Source organism: Equus caballus, chromosome 9 (assembly GCF_041296265.1).
Source record: "Equus caballus isolate H_3958 breed thoroughbred chromosome 9, TB-T2T, whole genome shotgun sequence".
In the NCBI taxonomy this organism is placed as follows: domain Eukaryota; kingdom Metazoa; phylum Chordata; class Mammalia; order Perissodactyla; family Equidae; genus Equus; species Equus caballus.
This window is the reverse complement of record NC_091692.1, coordinates 27,261,114-27,285,663: the sequence shown is the minus strand read 5'-3', so window position 1 is coordinate 27,285,663 and position 24,550 is coordinate 27,261,114. Positions and strand designations below refer to the sequence as shown.

Sequence of the window (24,550 nt, the reverse complement as noted above, 5' to 3'; positions counted from 1 at the left end):
TTGTGGGCACATTCTGGGTTAGGTACTGTGTTAAGCCCAGAGCATGGAGCAGGAAACAATTCAGAAACTGTGTCCTGTCCTCATGGAGCATGCAAGCTAGCCAGGAGGACAGATGTTATACAAGCAACGTTAGGAACGATGAGTGCTACAAAAGGCAGGGACAGGTGTGATGGGATGGAAGATCAGGAACTCTGACCAAGCTAAGCAGTCAGGGCAGCTCTGAAGTACGGATGAATAGAAGGTGCCATCTTAGAACTTCCTTGTGTATATATATGTTCAGTGAATGCATGAATAAACCCAACATGTCACAAAAATATGTTGAATAAGGTATAAATAGTAAAGAAAGTACTAGATTTATTAATAACAATTTTATAATAGTGACTTACTGGTTGTGTTTTCTACTCTGCTAGTAACTTACAACGGGGGAGGAATATATCCTCATGGTAAGATCTGCAATCAAATTTGAAACTTTGGCTTGGAACTTCGTTCCAGCACTTATTAACTGTTTAATCGCACAAAAATCACGTATTCTCTTTAAGCCTCAGATTCCTTAAGTGTGATAAAACGCATACAAAGCTGTCACGCAGAGTCTGACACATGTAGGCACTCAGTGAATTAGACATTGTCTGTATTCTCTCCAGAGAAGACAGGGGGCCTGGCCCAATCCATGCACGAATGCTCTGGAACTCATAACATTGCCCTGCATGAAGTTGTAGGTGCTCATTCACTAAATGAAATGAGGAATTTGCCAAATATCCTTAATATTTTTCTGGCAACACACTCAGGTTTTTTGGTCCTTTGTTTACTCAGGTTTTTTTGTCCTTTGTTTTCAAAATAGAATTCTATATTAGTTGAACTAAAAGAATTCACTAAAAAAAAAAAATTTGGTGCTATTTGTTTCTGCTGAAGCAAATAATTTATACTCTGTAAGGCCTAATACTTGCTAAATTTTCTCAGTGTCTGGAGTAACCAACACGCAGCTAACAAGAGTCTAATAAATTGTCCTTGTGCTATTAAAGATCTTTCTTTTATCATTTCAAAAAATATGAAGTTGCTTTCTGGCAAAAAAGATAGCAATGATGGGACAAGTTGTTCACAAATAGCCAAAATGATAGGTCATTATTAACTTACTGTTTAAGGAACAATGTGAATGTTATGATTTTTGGTATTATTACGTATAATTGTTCCTCTAAAATAGCATTTAAAATTGTTTGGGCCACATCCTCCGGGTCCAGTAGAGGCAACAGAAGTGGATACCTGGGATAAAAATAACAAAAAAAGTATATTGTCAGAGTAGTCTTTTTTTGCTGTCACCATGAGCACTAATTATTAAATTTGAGATGGGGGTTATAACATATAGCTGTAAATTTTCAAACAAAATGTAAATATTAGGAACTACCTTGTGTTTTCTCTCATGAGCAGTACTGGGACCAGTGCTAATACATTTAATTCCCTGGAGTGAACTCCCTGCCTTTATTGATTTTCTGTGATGTGATAGTCTGAACATATGGAAGGAATTGTTTTAGATTTTTAAAATATTTTTCTTCCCTCTCCTTCATCCCAAACATCAAGTAATTGTATACTATTAAGAAGCAAAATTGCAAAGACTGTTTTACAAAAAACCCCAGAATCTCTTGAGCATGTGTAACATGTCTTCATTGTAGGTAGACCATTGTTAAAACATTAAGTAGAATTAGATGTTTGTGAAATCAATTGCAGTTGAAATGGGATGAGTGTATAAATATAGCTCCCATAAAGTATTACTTTGATATTCTATACTTTTATATTATGATTTTCTATTATTTGAACCTCACCTCTTCAAAAAAATTCTGTTTATCTCAGTTAATTCTTGAAATTGGATTGATTTCTCATAATTGAATGTAGGTAATTAGTCTTTACAGTTTAGTCTCCTAAAAGTTCCTCAGAACTATAGCCTAAAGGGCTCCAACATTTATTAAAAGACAGTTTTCCAAAGAAGACATACAAATGGTCAAAATGTACGTGAAAAGGTGCTCGACATCACTAGTAATTAGGGAAATGCAAATCAAAACCACAACGACTTGTCACCTCACACCTGTTAGAATAGCTAGCATCAAAGAGACAAGCAATAACTAGTGTTGGTGAGGGTAGGGAGAAAAGGAAACTCTTATTCACTGTTAATGGGGATGTAAATTAGTGTAGCCACTATGAAAAACCTTATGGAGGTTCCTCAAAAAATTAAAAATAGAACTACCGTATGATCCAGCAGTCCCACTTTTGGGTATCCAAAGGAATTGAAATCAGCTTCTCATAGAGATGTCTGCACTACCATGTTCATTGTGGTATTATTCACAATAGCTAAGATATGGAGAGAGCCTAAGTGTCCATCAACAGAAGATGGGATAAAGAAAATGTGGTACACACACACACACACACACACACACACACACACACAATGGAATATAATTCAGCCATGAGAAAGACGGAAATCCTGCCATTTGTGACAACTTTGATGGACCTTGAGGGCATTATATGAAGTGAAATAATCAGACAGAGAAAGACAAATTGCATATGATCTCACTTATATGTGGAATCTAAAAAAGCCAAACTCAGAGAAACAGAGAGTAGAGTGGTGGCTACCAGGGCCTGGGGAGAGAAGGAAATGGGGAGATGTTGACCAAAGGGCACAAACGTCCAGTTATAAAATTAAGAATTTCTGGGGATCTAATGTACAGCATGCTGATTACAGCTAATAATAATAATACTGTATTATATTCTTTAATGTTGCTAAGAGAGTAGGTCTTTAATGTTCTTACCACAACGAATAAATAGTTATTAATTGATGGGATGGAGCTGTTAGCTAATGCAATGGTAGTAAACTTTTTGCAGTAAATAAGTGTATCAAATCAACACATTTGTGCATCTTAAACTTACGAAATGCTATATGTCAATCATATCTCAATAAAGCTAGAAAAATATCATCTACACATCATTGTTTCTTTCGTACCGTACCATTTTAGGATTATTAGTCTTTACTTTTCTGGAGACTTTGTTTTTAGCTTTTATGTGCATACAGACTCCAAGTTTACAAAAGCCGTCATTTAACATCACTCCCTTCCCTAGCTACCATTCCACCTTCTCTCAGCTGGTCACATTCATTCTGTGATCTAGCTTTTATCCTAATGTTATGTTAAGTTGTCAGAAAAACTTCCTTAGCCAATGCAAAGGTGTCATTTCTTCTTTCACCATTTGAAACTCTTCCTCCCATTCACGGCTGTCCACTCTGACCAGGTAAACTTTCTTATTGACTTTAATGACTGCTTAACCCCAGAGCTTTCTAACTCTCCTGTTTATATTTCTTTTGTAGGAGGGTTGGTGTCAAGATGACAGCATAGCCAGACTCTGAACTCACCTCTTCCCATGGACACAACCAATTTACAACTATTCTTGGAACAATTACCCCTGAGAGAGAACTGAAAACTGGATAAAAAGAACTCCTGCAACAAGGGACAGTCCTGACTGAGGTGGGAGAGGCAGAAATTCCTTTCTGGAGGGGAAAAAAACCCACCTTCATAAGCCGTGGAGCTTCACAGCTCACTGGGAGCAATCCTAAAGTATGCAGCCTTCCCTGGAGGAGTGAGGGGAACTGAGTGGGAGAGCGTTACTGCTATAAGCATCCTTTGGACTCAGCACAACTGAGATGAGTCTCATAATATCTGGTTTGCTGGCTATTAGCTACAATGGGGAATATCCCTAGAAAAGCTATTGGGCATAAGCAGAAAAAAGCTGGCTCTTGAAGGACCCACACACAAATTCACCTATTTCAGAAAGCAACGTAAAATCACCAGACACAAAGGTGCACAGTCCTTTTTTGAAAACAGACTCATCTGATAGAGTTTGGGCTCATCTTGGTGAGAGGTGAGACCTCTCCAGGGGCAGAGACATTGGCAGCAGACATTATTGTCACCTAGTACAGGTGTGCTGTCATAGACACTTGCAGATGCCATTGGAGTTCTTCCCCTGGCCTGTTAGCCCAGGGTCTGCCCCCGCCCCCCCCCCCCCCCCCACTAGATGGCCAATTTAGTCCAGCTCAGCCAGAGCAGGCAGTGTGCCCTAGGGACTGGCCCTACCCAACAGCAAGCCTTTGGGCAACTTATGGACTTACATACTGGGTGCCTGTATCCCCTGCAGGCAGGCAAGGGGTCTACCTCTGTGGGGCACGGCATGAGCAAGGAGTGTGTGGAGTGTGTGGGACATTGGTAGAGTGTCTGGGGACCTCTGCAGTGGGGCAACTGGGTCCACTTCAGGGGGTTGGGACATGTGCATGGGCCAGGACCATGTTGATGGTGTGTTTTGACCTGCGGGCTGTGGGGCTTGTCAGCTGCAGAAGACTTATGCTTCCCAAACAACCACATAGGGGATCGGACCTACCTTCCAATGCCTGAAACAAGTAGGTGCTCCCGTGCCTGGGGTAAAACCCACTCAGCTGCAATCCTGAGAGAGCTGATAACAGCCTTGCAGGCTGGAGGCCTACAGCAATTGTAAGCCCCTGAGCCTAGCAACCAGCCACTCTGGGGACCTACTCACTTAATAGAAAAACTGCAACAGGGCTGTGCTTTTAGACCCTGCAGCCAACTGTGCTGGGGCTCCTCAAACCCAATAAAGTGACTGAAGTGTCCATAGCAGCCACGTGCAGCTGAGAATTACAACCAGCTGGCCAGGGGGACAGCTTAGCCTCCCTGGGCACCTGCAGCAAGAGCAACCCAGCCACAAGAGAAGGACACATGTAGCCCACATGGGTCACTCCTGGAACATTAGGAACTGGTGACAAGAGGGAAGCACACTGCTGAGCCTCATAAGTCATCTCTTACATAAGGCTCCCTCTGCAAGATCAGAAGACGTAGCTGACCCACCTAGTACATAGATATAAACACAGAGAAAGAGGCAAAATGAGGAGGCAAAGGAATATGTTCCAAGCAAAGGAACAGGACAAAATCTCAGAAAAAGAACTAAATGAAACAGAAGTAAACAATCCACCTGACAAAGAGTTCAAACACAAAGTCATAAGGATGCTCACTGATCTTGGGAGAAGAATGGATAAACTCAGTGAGAATGTCAACAAAGAATTGGAAAATATAGAAAAGGACCAATCAAAAATGAAGACTACAATCTTGGAAATGAAAAATTCACTAGAGGGACACGATAGCAGAGTAGATGACACAAAAGAATGAATCTGTGAGCTGTATGAAAGATTAGAGGCAATCATCCAAGCCGAACAGATAAAAGAAAAGAGAATTAAAAAGAACGAGAACAGGCTAAGGGATCTCTGAGAGAACATCAACTGCACTAACTTTCGTATTATAGGTATCCCAGAAAGAGAAGAGAGAGGCAAAGGGGCAGAGAATCTATTTGAAGAAATAAAGCTGAAAATTTTCCTAACCTAAGGACGAAACAGACATGCAGTTATAGGAAGCACAGAGAGCACCAAACAAGATAAACCCAAAGAGGCCCACACCAAGATATATTATAATTAAAATGTCCAAAATTAAAGATAAAGAGAGAATCCTAAAAGCCTCAAGGGAAAGGCAATAAGTGACATACAAAGGCAACCCCATAAGACTATCAGCTGACTTCTCAGCAGAAACCTTACTTGCTAGAAGGGAGTGTCACGATATATTTAAAGTGCTCAAAGGAAAAAACCTACAGCCAAGAATACTCTACCCGGCAAGGTTATCATTCAGAATAGAAGGAGAGGTAAAGAGTCTCCCAGATAAGCAAAAATTAAAGGAGTTTATCACCAAGAAACCAGTTTTACAAGAAATGCTAAAGGGACTTATTTAAGTGGGAAAGAGCAGACCACAATTAGGAATAAGATAATTATCCAAAAAAAAAAAAAGGCAATAAAGTCACTGGTAAAGGCAAATATACAATAAAGGTAGCAGATAACCACGTATGAAGATAACATGAAGGTCAAAAGACAAAAGTATTAAAATTGCCTATTTCAATGATAAGGGGATAATGGATACACACAAAAAAAGAGGTTAGCTATGGTATCAGAAACATAAAACGTGAAAAGAGGGGAGTAAAAGAGTAGAGCTTTTATAAAGAGGTCAAACTAAAGAGACCATTGACTCAAGGTAGATTGCTATATACATAGGTTATTATATATAAACCTCATGGTAATCAGAAACCTATAATAAATACACAAAAAGTTAAGAGAAAGGAGCCCAAACATAATACTAAAGAAAGCCATCAAACCACAAGGGAAGAGAGCAAGAGAAGAACAAAGGAACAGAGAAGAACTAGTAAAACACCCAGAAAAAAAGTAGCAAAATGGCAATAAGCACATACTTATCAATAGCCACTTTAAATGTCAATGGAATAAGTGCTCCAAACAAAACACATAGGGTGGCTGATTGGATAAAAAACAAGACCCATGTATATGCTGCATACAAGAGACACACTTCAGACCTGAAGACACACAAACTGAAAGTGAAAGGATGGAAAAAGATACTCCATGCAAATGGCAATGAAAAGAAATCAGGGGTAGAATACTTATGTCAGACAAAATAGACTTTAAAACAAAAACTGTAACAACAGACAAAGAAGGGCAGGACATAAAGATAAAGGGAACGATCCAACAGGAGGCTATAACACTTGTAAATGTCTATGCACCCAACATAGGAGCACCTAAATATATAAAGAAATTAACAGACATAAAAGGACAAATAGACAGTAACACAATAATAGTAGGGGAATTTAATACTCCACTTACGCTAATGGATAGATCATCCAAACAAAAGATCAGTAAGGAAGCATTGGCCTTAAATGACACATTAAACCAGATGGACTTACAGAACATTCCATCTAAAAACCACAGAATACACATTCTTTTCAAATGAACATGAAACATTCTCTAGGATTGATCACATATTAGGCCACAAAACAAGTCTCAATAAATTTAAGAAGACTGAAATAATGCGAAGCATCTTTTCTGACCACAAAGGTATGAAACTAGAAATCAACTACATGAAGAAGATCAGAAAAGCCACAGATATGTGGAGATTAAACAAAATGCTACTGAACAACAATTGGGTCACTGGAGAGATCAACGGAGAAATAAAAAAATACCTGGAGGCAAATCAAAATAAAAGTACAACATGCCAAAATCTATGGGATACAGCAAAAGTGGTTCTAAGATGGAAGTTTATATTGAAACAGGTCTACCTCAACAAACAATGAAAATCTCAATTAAACAATTTAACAGTGCACCTAAAGGAAATGGAAAAAGAGGAACAAACAAAGTCCAAAGTCAGTAGAAGAAAGGAATTAATAAAAATCAGAGCAGAAATCAATGAAACTAAAAAGACAGTAGAAAAAAATCAATGAAACCAAGAACTGGTTCTTTGAAAAGATAAACAAAATTGACAAACCTTTAGCTAGACTTACCAAGAAAAAAAGAGAAGGCTCAAATAAATAAAATCAGAAATGAAAGAGGAGAAATTACAAGCGGACACCTCAGAAATTCAAAAGATTATAAGAGAATACTACAAAAAGCAATACACCAACAAATTGGACAATCTAGAAGGAATAGATAAATTCTTAGGATCATACAACCTTCTAAAACTGAATCAAGATGAAATAGAGAATTGAATACACCAATCACCACTAAGAAGACTGAAACAATAATCAAAACCTCCCACAAAATAGAAGTCCAGGACCAGATGGTTTCCCTGGTAAATTCCAGCAAACATTCAAAGAAGACTTAATACCTATCCCTCTCAAACAGTTCCAGAAAAATTGAAGAGAAGAGGAAGCTTCCTAATTCATTCTATGAAGCCAACGTTACCCTGATACAAAAGCCAGACAAGGATAACACACACAAAAAAAGAAAATTACAGGCCAATATCCCTGACGATCACTGATGCAAAAATCCTCAACAAAATACTAGCAAAGCAAATACAATACTTTAAAAAGATCATACACCACGATCAAGTGGGATTTATTCCAGGGATGCAGGGATGGTTCAACACCTGCAAATCAATCAACATGATACACTACATTAACAAAATGAAGAATAAAAATCACATGATCATCTTAATAGACAAGTAGAAAGCATTTGACAAGATACAGCATCCATTTATGATAAAAACTCTGAGTAAAATGGGTGTAGAGGGAAAGTACCTCAACATAATAAAGGCCATATATGACAAACCCACAGCTAATATCATTCTCAATGGAGAGAAACTGAAAGCTATTCCTCTAAGAACAGGACCCAGACAAGGATGCCCACTTTCACCAATCTTGTTTAACATAGTATTGGAAGTCTTAGCCAGAGCAATCAGGCAAGCAAAAGAAATAAAACGGATACAAATTGGAAAAGAAGAAGTGAAACTGTCACTCTTTGCAGATGATGTGCTTCATATATAGAAAATCCTAAAGAATTAACTAAAAAACTTTTAGAAATAATAAATGAATACGGTCAACTGGCAGGATACAAAATCAACATACAAAAGTCAGTTGTGTTTCCACACACTAACAACGAAGCAGCAGAAAGAGAAATTAAGAATACAATCCCATTCACAATTGCAACAAAAAGAATAAAATACCTAGGAATAAACTTAACTGAAGAGGTGAAAGATCTGTACACTGAAAACTGTAAAACATTGTTGAAAGAAATTGAAGAAGATGCAAAGAAATGGAAAGATATTCTGTGCTCTTGGATTGGAAGGATTAACAGTTAAAATGTCCATACTTCCTAAAGCAATCTACAGATTCAATGCAATCCCTATAAATGTTCCAACAACATTTTTCACAGAAATAGAATAAAGAATTCTAAAATTTATATGGAACAACAAAACATCCCAAATAGCCAGAGGAACTCTGAGAAAAAAGAACACAGCTGGAGAAATCACACTCCCTGATTTAAAAATACACTATAAAGGTGTAGTAACCAAAATAACATGGTACTGGTACAAAAATAGACACACAGATCAGTGGAACAGAGTCAAGAGCCCAGAAACAAACCCACACATCTATGGACAGCTAATTTTTGACAAGGGAGCCAAGAACATACAATGGAGGAAGGGAAGTGTCTTCAATAAATGGTACTGGGAAAACTGGACAGCCACATGCAAAAGAATGAAAGTAGACATTATCTTACACCACACACAAAAATTAACTCAAAGTGGATTAAAGACTTGAAGATAAAGACCTGAAACCATTAAACTTCTAGAAGAAAACATAGGCAGTACACTCTTTGACATCAGTCTTAGCAGCATATTTTCAAGTACCGTGTCTGACCAGGCAAGGGAAACAATAGGAAAAATAAACAAATGGGACTGCATCAAACCAAAAACCTTCTGCACAGCAAAGGAAACCATCAACAAAACAAAAAGATAACCTAACAATTGGGAGAAGATATTTGTAAGCCATATATATTCTAGGGAGTTAATATGCCAAATATACAAAGAACTCATATATCTCAACAACAAAAAGACAACCCAATTAAAAAATGGCAAAAGATCTGAACAGAGATTTCTCCAAAGTTTACTGATGGCCAGCAGGCACATGAAAAGTTGTTCAATGTCATTAACCACCAGGGAAATGTAAGTCAAAACTATAATGAGATATCACTTCACTCCCATCAGAATGCCTACCATTAACAAGACAGGAAGCAACAAGTCTTGGAGAGGATGTGGAGAGAAGGGAACTCTCACACACTGCTGATGGGAGTCCAAACTGGGTGCAGCCATTATGGAAAACAGTATGGAGATTCCTCAAAAAATTAAGAATAGAACTACCATATGATCCAGCTATTCCACTGCTGGGTATTTATCCAAAGAACTTTAAAACACAAATGCATAAAGATACAGGCACCCCTATCTTCATCACAGTATTATTCACAATAGCCAAGACTTGGAAGCAACCTAGGTGCCCATCAAGGGATGAATGGATAGAGAAGATGTGGTAGATATACACAATGGGATACTACTCAGCCATGAGAAATGATGAAATCAGGCCATTTGTGACAACTTGGATGGACACTGAGGATATTATGCTAAGTGAAATGTCAGAGGGAGAAACTCAAATACTGTATGATCTCACTCATACACAGAAGACAAAAATGACAAACAAACACATAGAAGCAGATTGTATTGATGGTTACCAGAGGGGAAGGGAGGAGGGTGGAGGGTGAAAGTGGTGATTAGGCACATGTGTGTGGTGGTGGATAGCAACTAGTCTTTAGGTGGTAAACATGATGTAATCTACACAGAAATTGAAATATAATGATGTACACCTGAAATTTATATAATGTTATAAACCAATGTTACTGCAATTAAAAAAAATACAACAACAAAAAGATTTCTTTTGTAGGTGCACTTCTTTCAAATTTTCTAGAAATTTATTCCCAATACCACATTTTTCCTTTATGACCATTTCCTTAGCTTATATGGGTTTTTTATTTAAAAATATTTATCATGAAGAATTTCAAAGAAACAAAAGTAGAAGACTATAACGAACAGAGGTGTGCTGATAAATGGTTAACAATGGTTCCTCTGGAGAGAAAAAATGTATATATAGTTTCCAACTTCATCTGACTTCACTCTCTACTTTGCTCACTCTATTCAGACACAGTGATCTTCTTTCAGGTTCTTAAGTTTTCTTGGTTCTTTCTGATCCCAGAGGCTTTATGCAGGCTACCTAGATGCTCTTCCTATTTGCTTTTTACCTGGTTGGTTCCTATTTACCCTTTTGGTCTCAGTTTCAATGTCACTTTCTCTGAGAGCCTATCACTGGCCACCTTACCCTATTCTAAATTACAGTCATGCACTGCTTAACGACCTGGGATATGTTCTGAGAAATGCATCATTAGGCCATTTCATAGTTGTGTGAACATCATAGAGTGTACTTACACAAACCTAGATGGCATACCATACTACACACTTAGGCTATATGTTACTAAACTTGTGGGACCACCACTGTGGATGAAATCTGTCCTTGATCAAAATGTCATTATGCAGTGTATGACTGTATATGCCCCTTATTCTCTCTCATAATACCTTTTTTCTTTTATAGCACTTACATATTATCATTTCTTACTGCTATTTTAATAATAATATTAGAAACAAAGAAGTGAAGAAAATAATTTTAAAGATGAAACTTACCATAACATAATAAAGGCCATATATGGCAAGCCCACAGCTAATATCATATTCAACAGTGGAAAGCTGATAGCTTTTCATCGAAGATCAGGAGCAAGACAAGGATGCCTGCTGTCACCACATTTATTTAACATAGCACTGGAAATCCTAGCCAGAACAATTTGGCAAGAAAAAGAAACAAAAGGCATCCAAATTGGAGAGGAAGAAGTAAGACTGTCTCCTTATAGATGACATGATAGGGTGTATATAAAACCCTAAAGACTCCGTCAGAAAACTGCTTGAACTAATAAATGAATTCAACTGAGTTGCAGGATACAAAATTAATATACAAAAATCAGTTGTGTTTCTATACCCTAATAATGATCTATCAGAAGAGAAATTAAGAAAACAAGCCTGGGGCTGGCCCCATGGCCGAGTGGTTAAGTTTGTGCTCCGCTTCAGCGGCCCAGGGTTTTGCTGGTTCGGATCCTGGGTGCAGACATGGCACCACTCGTTAGGCCATGCTAAAGCAGTGTCCCACATGCTACAGCTAGAAGGACCCACAACTGAAATATACAACTATGTACTGAGGGGATTTGGGGAGAAAAAGCAGAAGGAAAAAAAAAAGGAAAATCCTATTTACAATTGTATCAAAAAGAATACAATAGCTAGAAATCAATGTAACCAAGGAGGTGAAAGATCTGTACACTGAAAACTATAAGACGATGATGAAAGAAATTGAAGAAGACACAAGTAAGTGGAAAGATATTCCATACTCATGGATTGGAAGAGTCAATATTGTTAAAATGTCCATACTGCCAAAAGCCATCTACAGATTCCATGCAATCCCTATGAAAATTGTAATGGCAGTTTTCACAGAAACAGAACAAATAATCCTAAAATTTGTGTGGAATCACAAAAAAACCAGAATAACCAAAGCAATCTCGAGAAAGAAGAACAAAGCTGAAGGCACCACACTTCCTGATTTCAAACCATATTACAAAGCTCTAGTAATCGAAATAGTATGGTATTGGCATAAATACAAACACATAGACCAATGGAACAGAATAGAGAGCCCAGAAATACACCTATGCATATATGGTCAATTAATCTACCACAAAGGAGCCAAGAATCTACAATGGAGAAAGAATAGTCTCTGCAATAAATGGTGTTGGGAAAACTGGACAGCCACATGCAAAAGAATGAAACTGGACCACTATTTTACACCATACACAAAAATTAACTCAAAATGGATCAAAGGCTCGAACATAAGACTTAAAACCATAAGACTCCCAGAAGAACACGATAATCAGTCTTGGCATTGGACTTTTGGATTTGACACCAAAGGCAAAGACAAAAGCAAAAAAACCAAGTGGGACTACATCAAACTAAAAAGCCTCTGCACAGCAAAGAAAACCATTAACAAAATGAAAAAGTAACCTATAGGGTAGGAGAAAATATTTGCAAATCATATATCTGATATGGGGTTAATATCTGAACTATATAAAGAACTCATATAACTCAACACTGAAAAAAACAACCTGGTTAAAAAGTCGGCAGAGATGGGGCCAGCCTGGTGGCGTAGTGGCTAAGTTTGTGTGCTCTGCTTCCATGGTCCAGGGTTTGCAGTTTCAGATTCCGGGAGCAGACCTAGCACTGCTCATCAAGCCATGCTGTGGTGGCATCCCACATTAAAAACAGAGGAAGACTGGCATATATGTTAGCTCAGGGACATCTTCCTCAAGCAAAAAGAGGAAGATTGGCAACAGATGTTAGTTCAGGGCCAATCTTCCTCACAAAAAAGGGCAGAGAAACTGAATAGACATTTTTCCAAAGAAGACATTTGAATGGCCAATAGGTATATGAAACAGTGCTCGACATCACTAATTATCAGGGAAGTGCAAAGTAAAACCACAGTGAAATGTCACTTCACACCTGTTGGAATGTCTATTATCAAAAAGACAAGAGATAACAAGTGTTGATGAGGATGTGGAGCAAAGGACACCCTTGTGCATTGTTGGTGAGAATGTAAATTTGTGGCCACATGCAATGAAGTATAAATCAGCCATAAAAAGAAAATCTTGCCATTTGCATTGGTATAGATGGACCTTGAGGACATTATGCTAAGTGAAGTAAGTCAGACAGAGAAAGAGAAATAGTGTATGATCTCACTTATATGTGAAATCTAAAAAAACTAAACTCTTATAAACAGAAAACAGATTGGGGTTGCCAGAGGTGGGGGGTAGGGGGAGGAGAAATGGGTGAAGGTTGGTCAAAAGGTACAAACTTTCAGTTATAAGATAAAGAAGTTGTGAAGATATAATGTACAGCATGGTGACTATGGTTAACAATATAATATGGTATATTTGAAAGTTGCTAAAAGAGTAGTTCTTTAAAGTTCTCATCACGAGAAAACAAAATTGTAACTATGTGAGGTGAGGGATGTTAACTAACCTTATTGTGGTAATCCTTTTGCAGTATAAACATACATCAAATCATTATGTCGTACACCTTAAACTAATGCAATGCTATATGTCAACTATATCTCAGTAAAGCTGAGAGGAAAAAGCAGTATTGCAATGATCATCTCTGTAGATAATTCTCGATACACATCCACAATTATTTCCTTGGGATAAAATCTTAATTATAAAGTTGTTGGGCCAAAAGATAGGCAATTTCTAACGCCAAGTCTCTTCCAAAAGTGAAGAACACTTTACATTCTCATGATTTATGAATGTGGAAATTTTCCTTATACACTGGCCAATGCTATATATTACTGTAAAAAAATATTTCCAATATGCTCAGTAAAACTTTATATTTTCATATTGAAATCTCTTTACTCATTTATGTAGAGATTTCTTATGTGCTTATTAGCTTTCATAATTCTGTCATAAACTGCCTCTTCCTATCCTTTCTATCTCTTTATATGCTAAGGCTGATAATTATTATATATATTGAAAATATTGTCTCTCGATTTGTTATTTGCCTTTTATTTTTACATATTATATATTTAGCGTGGTATTTAAGCAGACTCTCTATTCAGATTGCCTTGGTGCAAATCTGGAATGCAGCTCTTTTGCTTATGTGGCCTTGAGTGTGTTACCACATAACTCCTTACCTCAGTTCACTCACCTATAAAATGGAGGTAATAATAGTGTGTGTACTTTATATGGTTGTGAGAATTAAATGGGATGACACTTGAAAAGTGCTTAGCACAATCTCTGGAAAATGATCAATACTCAATAATTATGAGAAAAGTATTACCATTAGCTATATTTATGTTACTGGCTAGTCAGGAAGGTGTAAAATGAGACAGAAACTTCACCTTCTGACTTACTTGGATTTACACTAGGATTGGAGAACACGGGTGGGTGGGAGGATGGGTGTGTATTCCCAGGCAGTTCAGAAAGCTGTGTTCATCTCGTTCTTAGCCTTGAGTCAATGCCAAAGACAAGCTCAGCACTTGTTACTACAAAAGGTCCCTGATGGAGAAGAGTTCAGACAGCCTGTGAGGCAAGGACCTGGACAAGCGGATGAATCTACAAGTCCTTTGACTTCTGTGCTGCCAAGTGTTGAGGCTTAATCACTTTGCGTGCTTTATGATGAAAGATGTTGACCCTGAGTGGAGAGGCAGTCAGCCAAGGTTTGGAAGTTATTGTGACAGTTAAAAGAGGAAAGTGGACTAGCAATAATACTGCGACAATAAATGGTCTAAACAGTTGGCCTGGCCAATCAGAGACAAGGCACACTAATTCTGTAAATGAGGGAATTAGCACAAATCAAACTGAAAAAAAAATGTATATATATACGTACATTGTATATATATATACACACACATATACATTATGTGTATATATAAACTTATAAATTTTATCTATATAAAGAATTTATAATGTAAAATTTGCAAATAATAATAAAATATTGTGAATTGCATGCATAGTCAACCCTCTGTTGCTCATCTGCAGATTCAACCAACTGCAGATGGAAAGGCTTACCATGGTTGTGTCTGTACTGAACATGTACAGGCACTTTTTCTTGTCATTATTTCCTAAACAATAGAGTATAACAACTATTTACATAACATTTACATTAAATTAGGTATTGTAAGTAATCTAGAGATGATTTAAAGTATATGGAGGATGTGCATAGGTTATATGCAAATAACACACCATTTTATATAATGGCTTTGAGCATCCGTGGATTTGGGTATCCACAGGGGTCCTTGAACCGATCCTCTATGGATACTGAGGGACAGTTGTAGCCAATTGCTTCTCATAGAATGCTTTTGTTGATTTTTTGCTGCATTATTTCACCATATAAAATATTTCACTGTATGGATATGTCACATTTTGGTTATTCATTCATTAGTTTGTGGACATTTGGATTGCTTCCACTTTTTAGCTGTTACGAATAAGGCTATATGAACATTTTTGTACAAGTTTTGGTAGGGATGTATGTTTTCATTTCTTCTAGGTATATCCCTAGTAGTGGAATTGCTAGGCCATGTGGTAATTCCATGTTTAACATTTTGAGGAACTGTCAAACTATTTTCCAAAGCAGCTGTACCAGTTTACAATCTCACCAGCAATGTGTGAGAGTTCTAATTTTTTCATATCCTCACTAACATTGTTATTATCTATCCTTTTTATTATAGCCATCCTAGTTGTTGTGAAGAATTATCTCATTGTATTTTTTATAACAGTTTTATTGAGATATGATTCATACACCATAAAATTCACTCTTTTAAAATATACAATTCAGTGATTTTTAGAACATAGTCACATGTCACTTAATGGTGGGAATATGTCCTAAGAAATGTGTAGTTAGGCTATTTTGTCAGTGTGCAAACATCATGTAGTGTACTTACACAAACCTAGATGGTATAGCCTGCTACATACCTAGGGTATATGGTGCTAATCTTATGGGACTACTGACATATATGTGGCCCATCATTGACCAAAACATTGTTATGCAGCACATGACTATATTCAGAAAGTCGTTCATCACTGCCTAATTCCAGACTTCTTTCACCCCTCCCCAAAGAAACTTTGTATCCATTATCCATCACTCCTCATTTGCCCTTCCTCCAGTTCCTGACAACCAATAATCCACTTTCTGTCTCTGTAGATTTGCCTATTCTGGACATTTCATATAAATGGAATCATACCATATGTGGCCTTTTGTGCTTGGCTTGTAAGTATCATAATGTTTTCAAGGTTCATCATGTGGTAGCATGTATCAGTACTTCATTTTTTTAATGACTTAATAATACTTCATTGTACAGATGTACCACATTTATCACTTCACTGGTTGATGGACTTTTGAGTTGTTTCCGCTTTTTGGATATTATGAATAATGGTGCTACGAACATTTATGTACAAGTCTTTGTGTGGGCCTACATGGTGTGCATATGGTTCTGCAGGTAGTGGGGCATGTCGGCCACAGCAGATTTGTGCTGTTGGCCATCTCAAAAAGCCACACAGTGGATTTGTTTCACCTCACAACACCTGAAATCCTTGTGTGCTGCTGTGCCTGGGACCAGCCCAACCCGTCTGTTCTCCTGAGAGAGTGTGACAACAGCTATGTGATGCAGAGAGCCCCACCAGAGGTCTGCAGCAATTGTGAGTCCCTGAGCCTAGCAACCAGCCACACTGGGAGCCTGACTCACTTCACAGCAAAACAGCAGTAGTTGTGTGCTATTAAACCTCACAGTCAGCCATGCCAGGACTTGCCCCACACAATAAAGCTGCTGTAGCAGCTGCACACATCTGAGCCTTACAACCAGCTGGCCTGGGGGCCAGGCACCAGCAGCAAGAACAACCCCACCACAATAGAAGCGCATAAGTGGTCCACACAGGGGACACTCCTGGAACGTTTGGCATGGGTGATGAGAGGGGAGCATGTTTCTGGGCCCCATAAGGCATCTCTTACATAAGGCCACATTTCCAAGATCAGGAGATGTGGCCGATCTACCTAACTCATGCATATAAGCACAGAGAAGCAGGCAAAATGAGGAGACAGAGGAATATGATCCAAATAAAGGAATAGGACAAATCCTCAGAACAAGAACTAAATGAGACAGAGAGAAACAATCTACCTGATAAAGAGTACAAACTAATAGTCATAAAGGTGCTTACTGATCTTGGGAGAAGAATAGATGAATGCAGTGAGAACTTCAATAAAGAATTGGAAAATATGGAAAAGAACCAATCAGAACTGAGGAATACAATAATGGAAATGAAAAATCACTAGAGGGACTCAACAGCAGAGCAGATGACACAGAAGAATGGATCAGTGAGCTGGATAGAAAAGTAGAGGAAATCCCCCAAGCTGAACAGAAAAAAGAAAAAAGCATTGAAAAGAATGAGGATGGCCTAAGGGACCTCTGGGACAACATCAAGCCTATGAACATCTGTATTCTAGATGTCCCAGAAGGAGAAGAGAGAGACAAAGGGAGCAGAGAACCTATTTGAGTAAATAATAACTGAAAACTTCCTGAACCTGAGGAAGGAAACAGATATCCAGGTACAGGAAACACAGAGAGCACCAGATAGTATGAACTCAAAGAGGCCCACCGAAGACCTTATAATTAAAATGTCAAGAATTAAAGAGAGAATCCTAAAATCTGCAAGAGTAAAGAAACAAATTACATACAAAGGAAACCTCATAAGGCTATCAGCCAACTTCACAGCAGAAACCTTATAGCCTAGAAGGGAGTGGCATGGTATATTCAAAGTGCTGAAAGGAAAAACCTACAGGCAAAAATACTCTAGCCAACAACGTTATCACTCAAAACAGAGGGAGAAATAGAGTTTTCCAGACAAGCAAAAACTAATGGAGTTCGTTACCGCTAAACCAGCCTTAAAAGAAATATTCAAGGGACTTATTTAAGTGGGAAAAAAACCACCACAAATAGGAATGAAAAATTATCAAAGAAAAATATCACTGGTAAAGGGAAATATACAAGAAAGGTAGTAGATCAACCACCAATAAAGCTAGTACAAAGGTTAAAAGACAAAAATACTAAAAATATCTATTTCCATGATAAGAGGTTAAGGAATACATGAAAATAATAGAAGTAAAATATGATATCAAAAAACATATAAATGTGGGGGGAGGAGTAAAAGTGTAGGGCTTTTAGCAAGAGGTCAAACTTAAGAGACTATCAACTTAACATACATTGCTCTTTACATAGGTTATTATATGTGAACCTCACGGTAATGAAAAATCAGAAACCTATAATAAATACGCAAAAAGTTAAGAAATAGGAACCCAAACATAAGACTAAAGAAAGCCAACAAATCATAAGGCAAGAAAGCAGGAGAAGAAGAAAAGAACAGAGAAGAATTGCAAAAACACCCAGAAAAAAAAGAAACAAAATGGTAATAAGTACCTAGTGATCAATACTGACTTTAAATGTCAATGGACTAAATGCTACAACCAAAAGATGCAGGGTGAACAGATGAAACAACAAGACCCATATACATGCTGCATACAAGAGACACACTTCAGACCTAAAGACACTCACAAACTGAAAGTGACAGGATAGCAAAAGATACCCGATGTGAATGGAAATGAAAAGAAAGCTGGGGTAGCAATGCTTGTATCAGACAAAACAGACTTTAAAACAAAAGCTGTAACAAGAGACAAAGAAGGGTATTACATAATGATAAAGGGAATAATCCAACAAGAGGACATAGCACTTGTAAATATCTATGTACTCAACGCAGGAGCACCTAAATATATAAAGCAATAATTAACAGAAATAAAACGAGAAATTGACAGTAACACAATAATAGTAGGGGAGTTAACACTCCACTTACACCAATGGATAGATCACTCAGACAAGATCAATAAAGAAACATTGGCCTTACATGACACATTAAACCACATGGACTTAGTAGATATATACAGAACATTTCATGCAAAAACGGCAGAATACACATTCTTTTCAAATGCACATGGAACGTTCTCCAGGACAGATCACAGTTTAGGTCACAAAACAGGTCTCAATAAATTAAAGAAGATTGAAATAATACCAGGCATCTTTTCTGACCACAAAGGTATGAAACTAGAAATCAACTATAAGAAGAAAACTAGAAAAGCCATAAATATGTGGAGATTAGACAAAATGCTACTGAACAACTATTGGGTCAATGAAAAAATTAAAGGAGAAATCAAAAAGTACCTGGAGACAAATGAAAATGAAAATACAACATGCCAAAATTTACGGAATACAGCAAAAGCAGAATTAAGAGGAGGTTTATGGCAATACAGGCCTACCTCAAAAAACAAGAAAAACTTCAAATAAACTATCTAACAATACATGTAAAGGAACTAGAAAGAGAAGAACAAATGAAGCCCCAACTTATTAAAAGGAAGGAAATAATGAAAATTGGAGCAGAAATAAATGAAATAGAGACTTAAAAAAAATAAAAAAGGAAAAATCAGCGAAACCAAGAGCTGGTGCTTTGAAAAGACAAACGAAATCGACAAACTGTTAGTTAGACACACCAAGAAAAAAGAAGGCTCAGAAAAATAATATCAGAAATGAAAGAGGAGAAATTGTAACGGACACCACAGAAATACAAAGCATTATAAGAATACTATGAACAGCTATATACCAACAAATTGGATAATCTAGAAAAAATGGATGACTTCTTAGAATTGTACAACCTCCCAAAACTGAATAAAGAAGAAAGAAAATGTGAACAGACTGATCACTAGCAAGGAGATTGAAACAGTAATCAAGAACCTCAGCAAAAGGGCCAGCCCTGGTGGCCTAGTGGTTAAGTTTGGCGTGCTCTGCTTTGGCAGCCTGGGTTCGGTTCCCACGTGTGGACCTATGCCACTCATCTGTTAGCAGCCATGCTGTGGGAGCAGCTCACATTAAAAAAAAGAATAAAAGAGGAAGATTGGCAACAGATGTTAGCTTAGGGCAAACCTTCCTCAGCAAGAAACAACAACAAAAACCTTCCCCCTCAAAAAGCCCAGGACTAGACATCTTCCCTGGTGAATTCTATGAAACATTCAAAGAAGACTTAATACCTATCCTTCTCAAACTCTTTCAATATATTGAAGAGGAGGGGAAGCTTTCTAACTCATTCTGCAAGGCTAGCATTACCCTGATACCAAAACCAGACAAAGCAACACGAAAAAGGGAAAATTATAGGCCAATATCACTGATGAGCATAGATGCAAAAATCCTCAATAAAATATTAGCAAATCGAATACAACAGTACATTAAAAGGAGCATACACCATGATCAAGTGGGATATATTCCAGGGATGCAGAGATGCTTCAACATCCATTAATCAATCAACATGAGACACTACGTTAACAAAATGAAGAATAAAAATCACACGATCCTCTCAGTACACACAGAGAAAGTACTTAACAAGATACAGCATCCATTTATGATAAAAACTCTGAATAAAATGGGTGTAGAAGGAAAGAACCTCAACATAATAATGACCATATATGACAAAACCACAGCTAACATCATACTCAATGGTGAAAAACTGAAAGCTATTCCTCTGAGAACAGGAATAAGACAAGGATGCCCACTTTCACCACTCTTATTTAACACAGTAATTCAAAGTCCTAGCCAGAGCAATCAGGCAAGAAAAAGAAATAAAAGGGATCTAAATTGGAAAAGAAGAAGTAAAATGGTCACTATTTGCAGATGACATGATTTTATATGTAAAAAACTCTGAGTCCACCAAAAAACTATTAAAAATAATTGATGAATATAGTGAACTTGCAGGGTACAAAGTCAACATACAAAAATCAGGTGCATTCTTATACACTAACAACAAAGTAGCTGAAAGAGAAATTAAGAATATAATGCCATTTATAATCACAACAAAAAGAATAAAATAGGAATAAATTTAAGCAAAGAGGTGAAAGACTTGTACACTGAAAACTATAAAACATTGTTGAAAGAAATAGAAGAAGACACAAAGAAATGGAAGGATATTCTGTGCTCTTGGATTGGAAGAATTAACAGTTAAAATGTCCATACTTCCTAAAGCAATCTACAGATTCAATGCAATCCTTATCAAAGTTCCAACAACACTTTTCACAGAAGTACAACAAAAAATCCTAAAATTTATATGGAACAACAAAAGACCCAGAATGGCTAAAAGAATCCTGAGAAAAAAGAACAAAGCTGAAGATTTCACACTCCTTGATTTCAAAATATACTACAATGCTATAGTAATCAAAACAGTATGGTACCGACACAAAAACAGACATACAGATCAATAGAACAGAATTGAAAGCCCAGAAATAAACCCACGCATTTATGGACACCTAATTTTTGACAAGGGAGCCAATGACATACAATGGAGAAATGGAAGGCTTTTCGATAAATGGTGTTGAGAAAACTGGACAGCCGCATGCAAAAGAATGAAAGTAGACCATTGTTTTTGCTAATTTTGACCATCTTAATAGATGTCTCTTTGTGAGAGATTTTCTCCCTCTATACTCTTCACCTCCTGTTTTGGTGCTTTCTATGTAAATTTGTAGTTTCACTAGACTCTGAATAGCCTCATTGCTTTTTAGAGAGCCTTTTTTGTTGGCTGTCTCTCTTTCCTGCAAATACAGCTGATTTATGTTATTTGGATCATGTCAGTCCTCTTTTTAGTAATTCAAATGTCTACACTTGCCCTAAATCCTGTTTATACTTTTCACTATACTCTACTGATTGGCTCCTTTGTGTAAAAACCCTCATATTTTATTTGTATCCGCATTTGTACTGTTTAAACAAATGTAACTTTTATGGCAAAATATCACCCCCCAATACTTCCCCACATGTATTAATCAATCTTACAAAATATTGTATTTTTTGGATTATTTTTACTTCAGTATTCTTTTTAGGAAAGAAATTATCTTTTCAACACTGCAATCCTAAATATTTTAATAACTTCTCACTACCAATTTTCCTGTTATATTGTGATATTCTGACTAGCTATTTAGTTTTCAATTTCACCATACCATAAACTTCATTACTATATTTTATTTTAAATTGAATAAATTCATCAATCCAATGCATATTGAACTTTTTCTTTTACTAAGTTAGGCGTTCAAATAATTTCTTTTGTTTTACTGTCCATATTTCAAAACTTCAAAATGAACAGACGGTAATTCACACATATTGGAAGATTATTATAAGAGCAAAGATTACCGTAAGAGTTCACTTACTTGGTCGTACAACCTTCAAACATTCCAGTTTTGAGGAAATATGGGCAAATGATGGTGGTTTTAATTTTAGTTTTCTTTACCAGATTTAATTCAAGGAAGAGAGACTCTGCAAAGCCTAAAGCTGCGAATTTGCTGGCACAATAATCTGAAATAAAGTGAAGCGCTGTTAGTAATAGAATTTGACAAGTTAATTTTTGGAATTATTTTAAAAATCGAAATTCCCTCCCCTTTCTCCGGCTTATCCTTGGGGACAAAGCATCACTGTTAAAGTCATTTTTGTGGCTGCTCTACTCCTGTATCTCCACACTATATATCCAACAACAAGACGGAAATTATTTCAATTTCTCTTAACCCAAGAAGACTAATGAGCCAACAGGCACATTCTTCTCTTTGTTTTTTAAATAGAAGAGACTCTCTCCCTTTATCACTGCCATTTTAAGGAGGGAAATGGAAAGGAATGCTGGCAATATACACAGAGCCAAATGTTCCAGAGATTTCCCCTTGGCACAGGAAGAGTTCTCTGTACCTTGGAAGAGTCCTAATTTCTGGGTGCTGTGGACTGGAGAATACAAAGGGACTTGGTGAAGTGAAGTACTCACCTGATAGCCCGCTAACTCCAACGAGTCCTGCTGCACTTGAAATACAGACTAAGTGACCATGGTTAGCTTTGATCATGGAAGGAAGGAAAGCCTTACAAGTCTAGAAGATATAAATAGAGTGTGTCAATATGTCATTCGTTTATTATTTTATTTGCCCAGCAAGTATTTGATGACTTTACAGATTCATTTACTATTTATTTAACACTTTTTTTGGAGGCAGGAGAAAAGCAATTTTACTTAATTTCATGCTTCGAATTCGTATATGTATGGTAAGTACTATATAAACTTGTCTTTAGGATATTATTTGACTTGGGCAATATTATCTCATCTGAATTTATTTGGAGAAATACAGCTTAGCCATTCTGCATAAAAATAACAATAAAAGCTGCCAAATTAGAAAAAATCAGACATTTTTAGTTGACCCCTCCACACACATTCTTTTACTATTGAGTTAACTGTTACACTTAGCATTTACCTTTAAAGGAGGCAAAACATGTGATCGAGGTTTGAAGGAAGAAATTACATCTTTTGTATAAGTAGTCCCCGGGTTGCACTTATTGGTGACAAAAATACACTGCCATTGTACAGTAAACTATACTTGTATCATAGGTTACAAAAATTGTTGACAGCCAAAATGAATCTTTAAGAATGAAGGGACCCTTTAATAGTTAATCTTTGGGCTTAAGGAAGAAAAAATAGACCCATACTGAATTTCAAATCTCTTAAAAATAGGAAGTGTTTTAGCAGCTTAAAACCTTTCAGTTATATAAAACTTACTACACTAGGATTTACTTTGTAATATAGCTTACAACCAAATCAGCTATGCATATCACTGGCACTTTAGCACAAGGGCAAACTTTAAAAACAAATTATTTTGGACCTTTGAAATTAGGCCATAGTATAAGAAAGAGTCAATGGTCTTACATTTGGCAAATTCATACTAAAATATTCTATTTTTGTAGAATAAATGCCAACAAAACTTTACAGATGCTACAAGTTTATTACATGTATTTGCATGGCTCTTTCCTAGGTACTTTAAACTTTCAGATTATACAGCTCCCCGCTTTAAGCAAGGTTTGCAGGGATGATTTGCAGCCAGATCACTGTCAGAATAGCTTGTGCAGTGCTGTAATACAAAAAATGTATTTTCAGAGCTACTCAGTGACCACCAAATACTATTTCTACAAACACTGTTTTGGTGCATTTGTTGGCAAACACTTACCCCCACTGTCTGTAAGAAACAGGGCCACTGGGGTATATACTGTCGCATCTAAATAGCCCCTAGTGCTCCTTCCACATTCACCACTGTACAGTTTACTAAAATGTAACTCTAAGAAAAATTCACGTTTTCTTTTGGCAGTGCATCAGGTTGTTGGCATGTTACCGGTTTGGGTATTTCTAGGACATTAAACTTTCCAGTACTCAACTAGTTTTCAATCTGTGTGCCCTAACTAGATGCTTATAATGAGATTCACTAGCTTTCAACAAGTAAATCTACTGATCCATGAATGATAATCTTGAATCAGTATTTTCCTCCAACAGGCAACACAAAGAGTTGATTCCTTTATCGTTCCCCAAATCTAAACTCGAATGGTTTCACTTAAGAGTTACTCAATTGAGAAT

General features: G+C 37.0%; 2 protein-coding genes across 8 annotated transcripts in view; one reads left to right on the top strand and one right to left on the bottom strand.

Annotated features, from left to right (window-relative positions):
* Window positions 1-24,550, top strand: part of LOC138915393 (uncharacterized) — a 77,621-nt gene that overhangs the window by 15,838 nt on the left and 37,233 nt on the right. For 6 of the 7 annotated variants that reach the window (XM_070221537.1, XM_070221534.1, XM_070221536.1 and 3 more), the window contains exon 2: window positions 3,347-3,503. In XM_070221537.1, the coding sequence (XP_070077638.1) occupies window positions 3,347-3,385 (39 nt within the window). In that variant the 3' untranslated portion in view covers window positions 3,386-3,503. Of the gene's footprint in view, window positions 1-3,346; window positions 5,885-24,550 lie in introns of those variants that run through there. The other variant, XM_070221532.1, reaches the window with a different exon arrangement.
* Window positions 1-24,550, bottom strand: part of LOC100067739 (short-chain dehydrogenase/reductase family 16C member 6) — a 45,884-nt gene that overhangs the window by 3,771 nt on the left and 17,563 nt on the right. The window contains exons 5-7 of the mRNA XM_001497709.4: window positions 22,928-23,027; window positions 22,329-22,473; window positions 1,132-1,257 (exon numbers count right to left, since the gene is read on the bottom strand). Coding sequence (XP_001497759.2) covers window positions 1,132-1,257; window positions 22,329-22,473; window positions 22,928-23,027 — 371 coding nt within the window. The remainder of the gene's footprint in view (window positions 1-1,131; window positions 1,258-22,328; window positions 22,474-22,927; window positions 23,028-24,550) is intronic.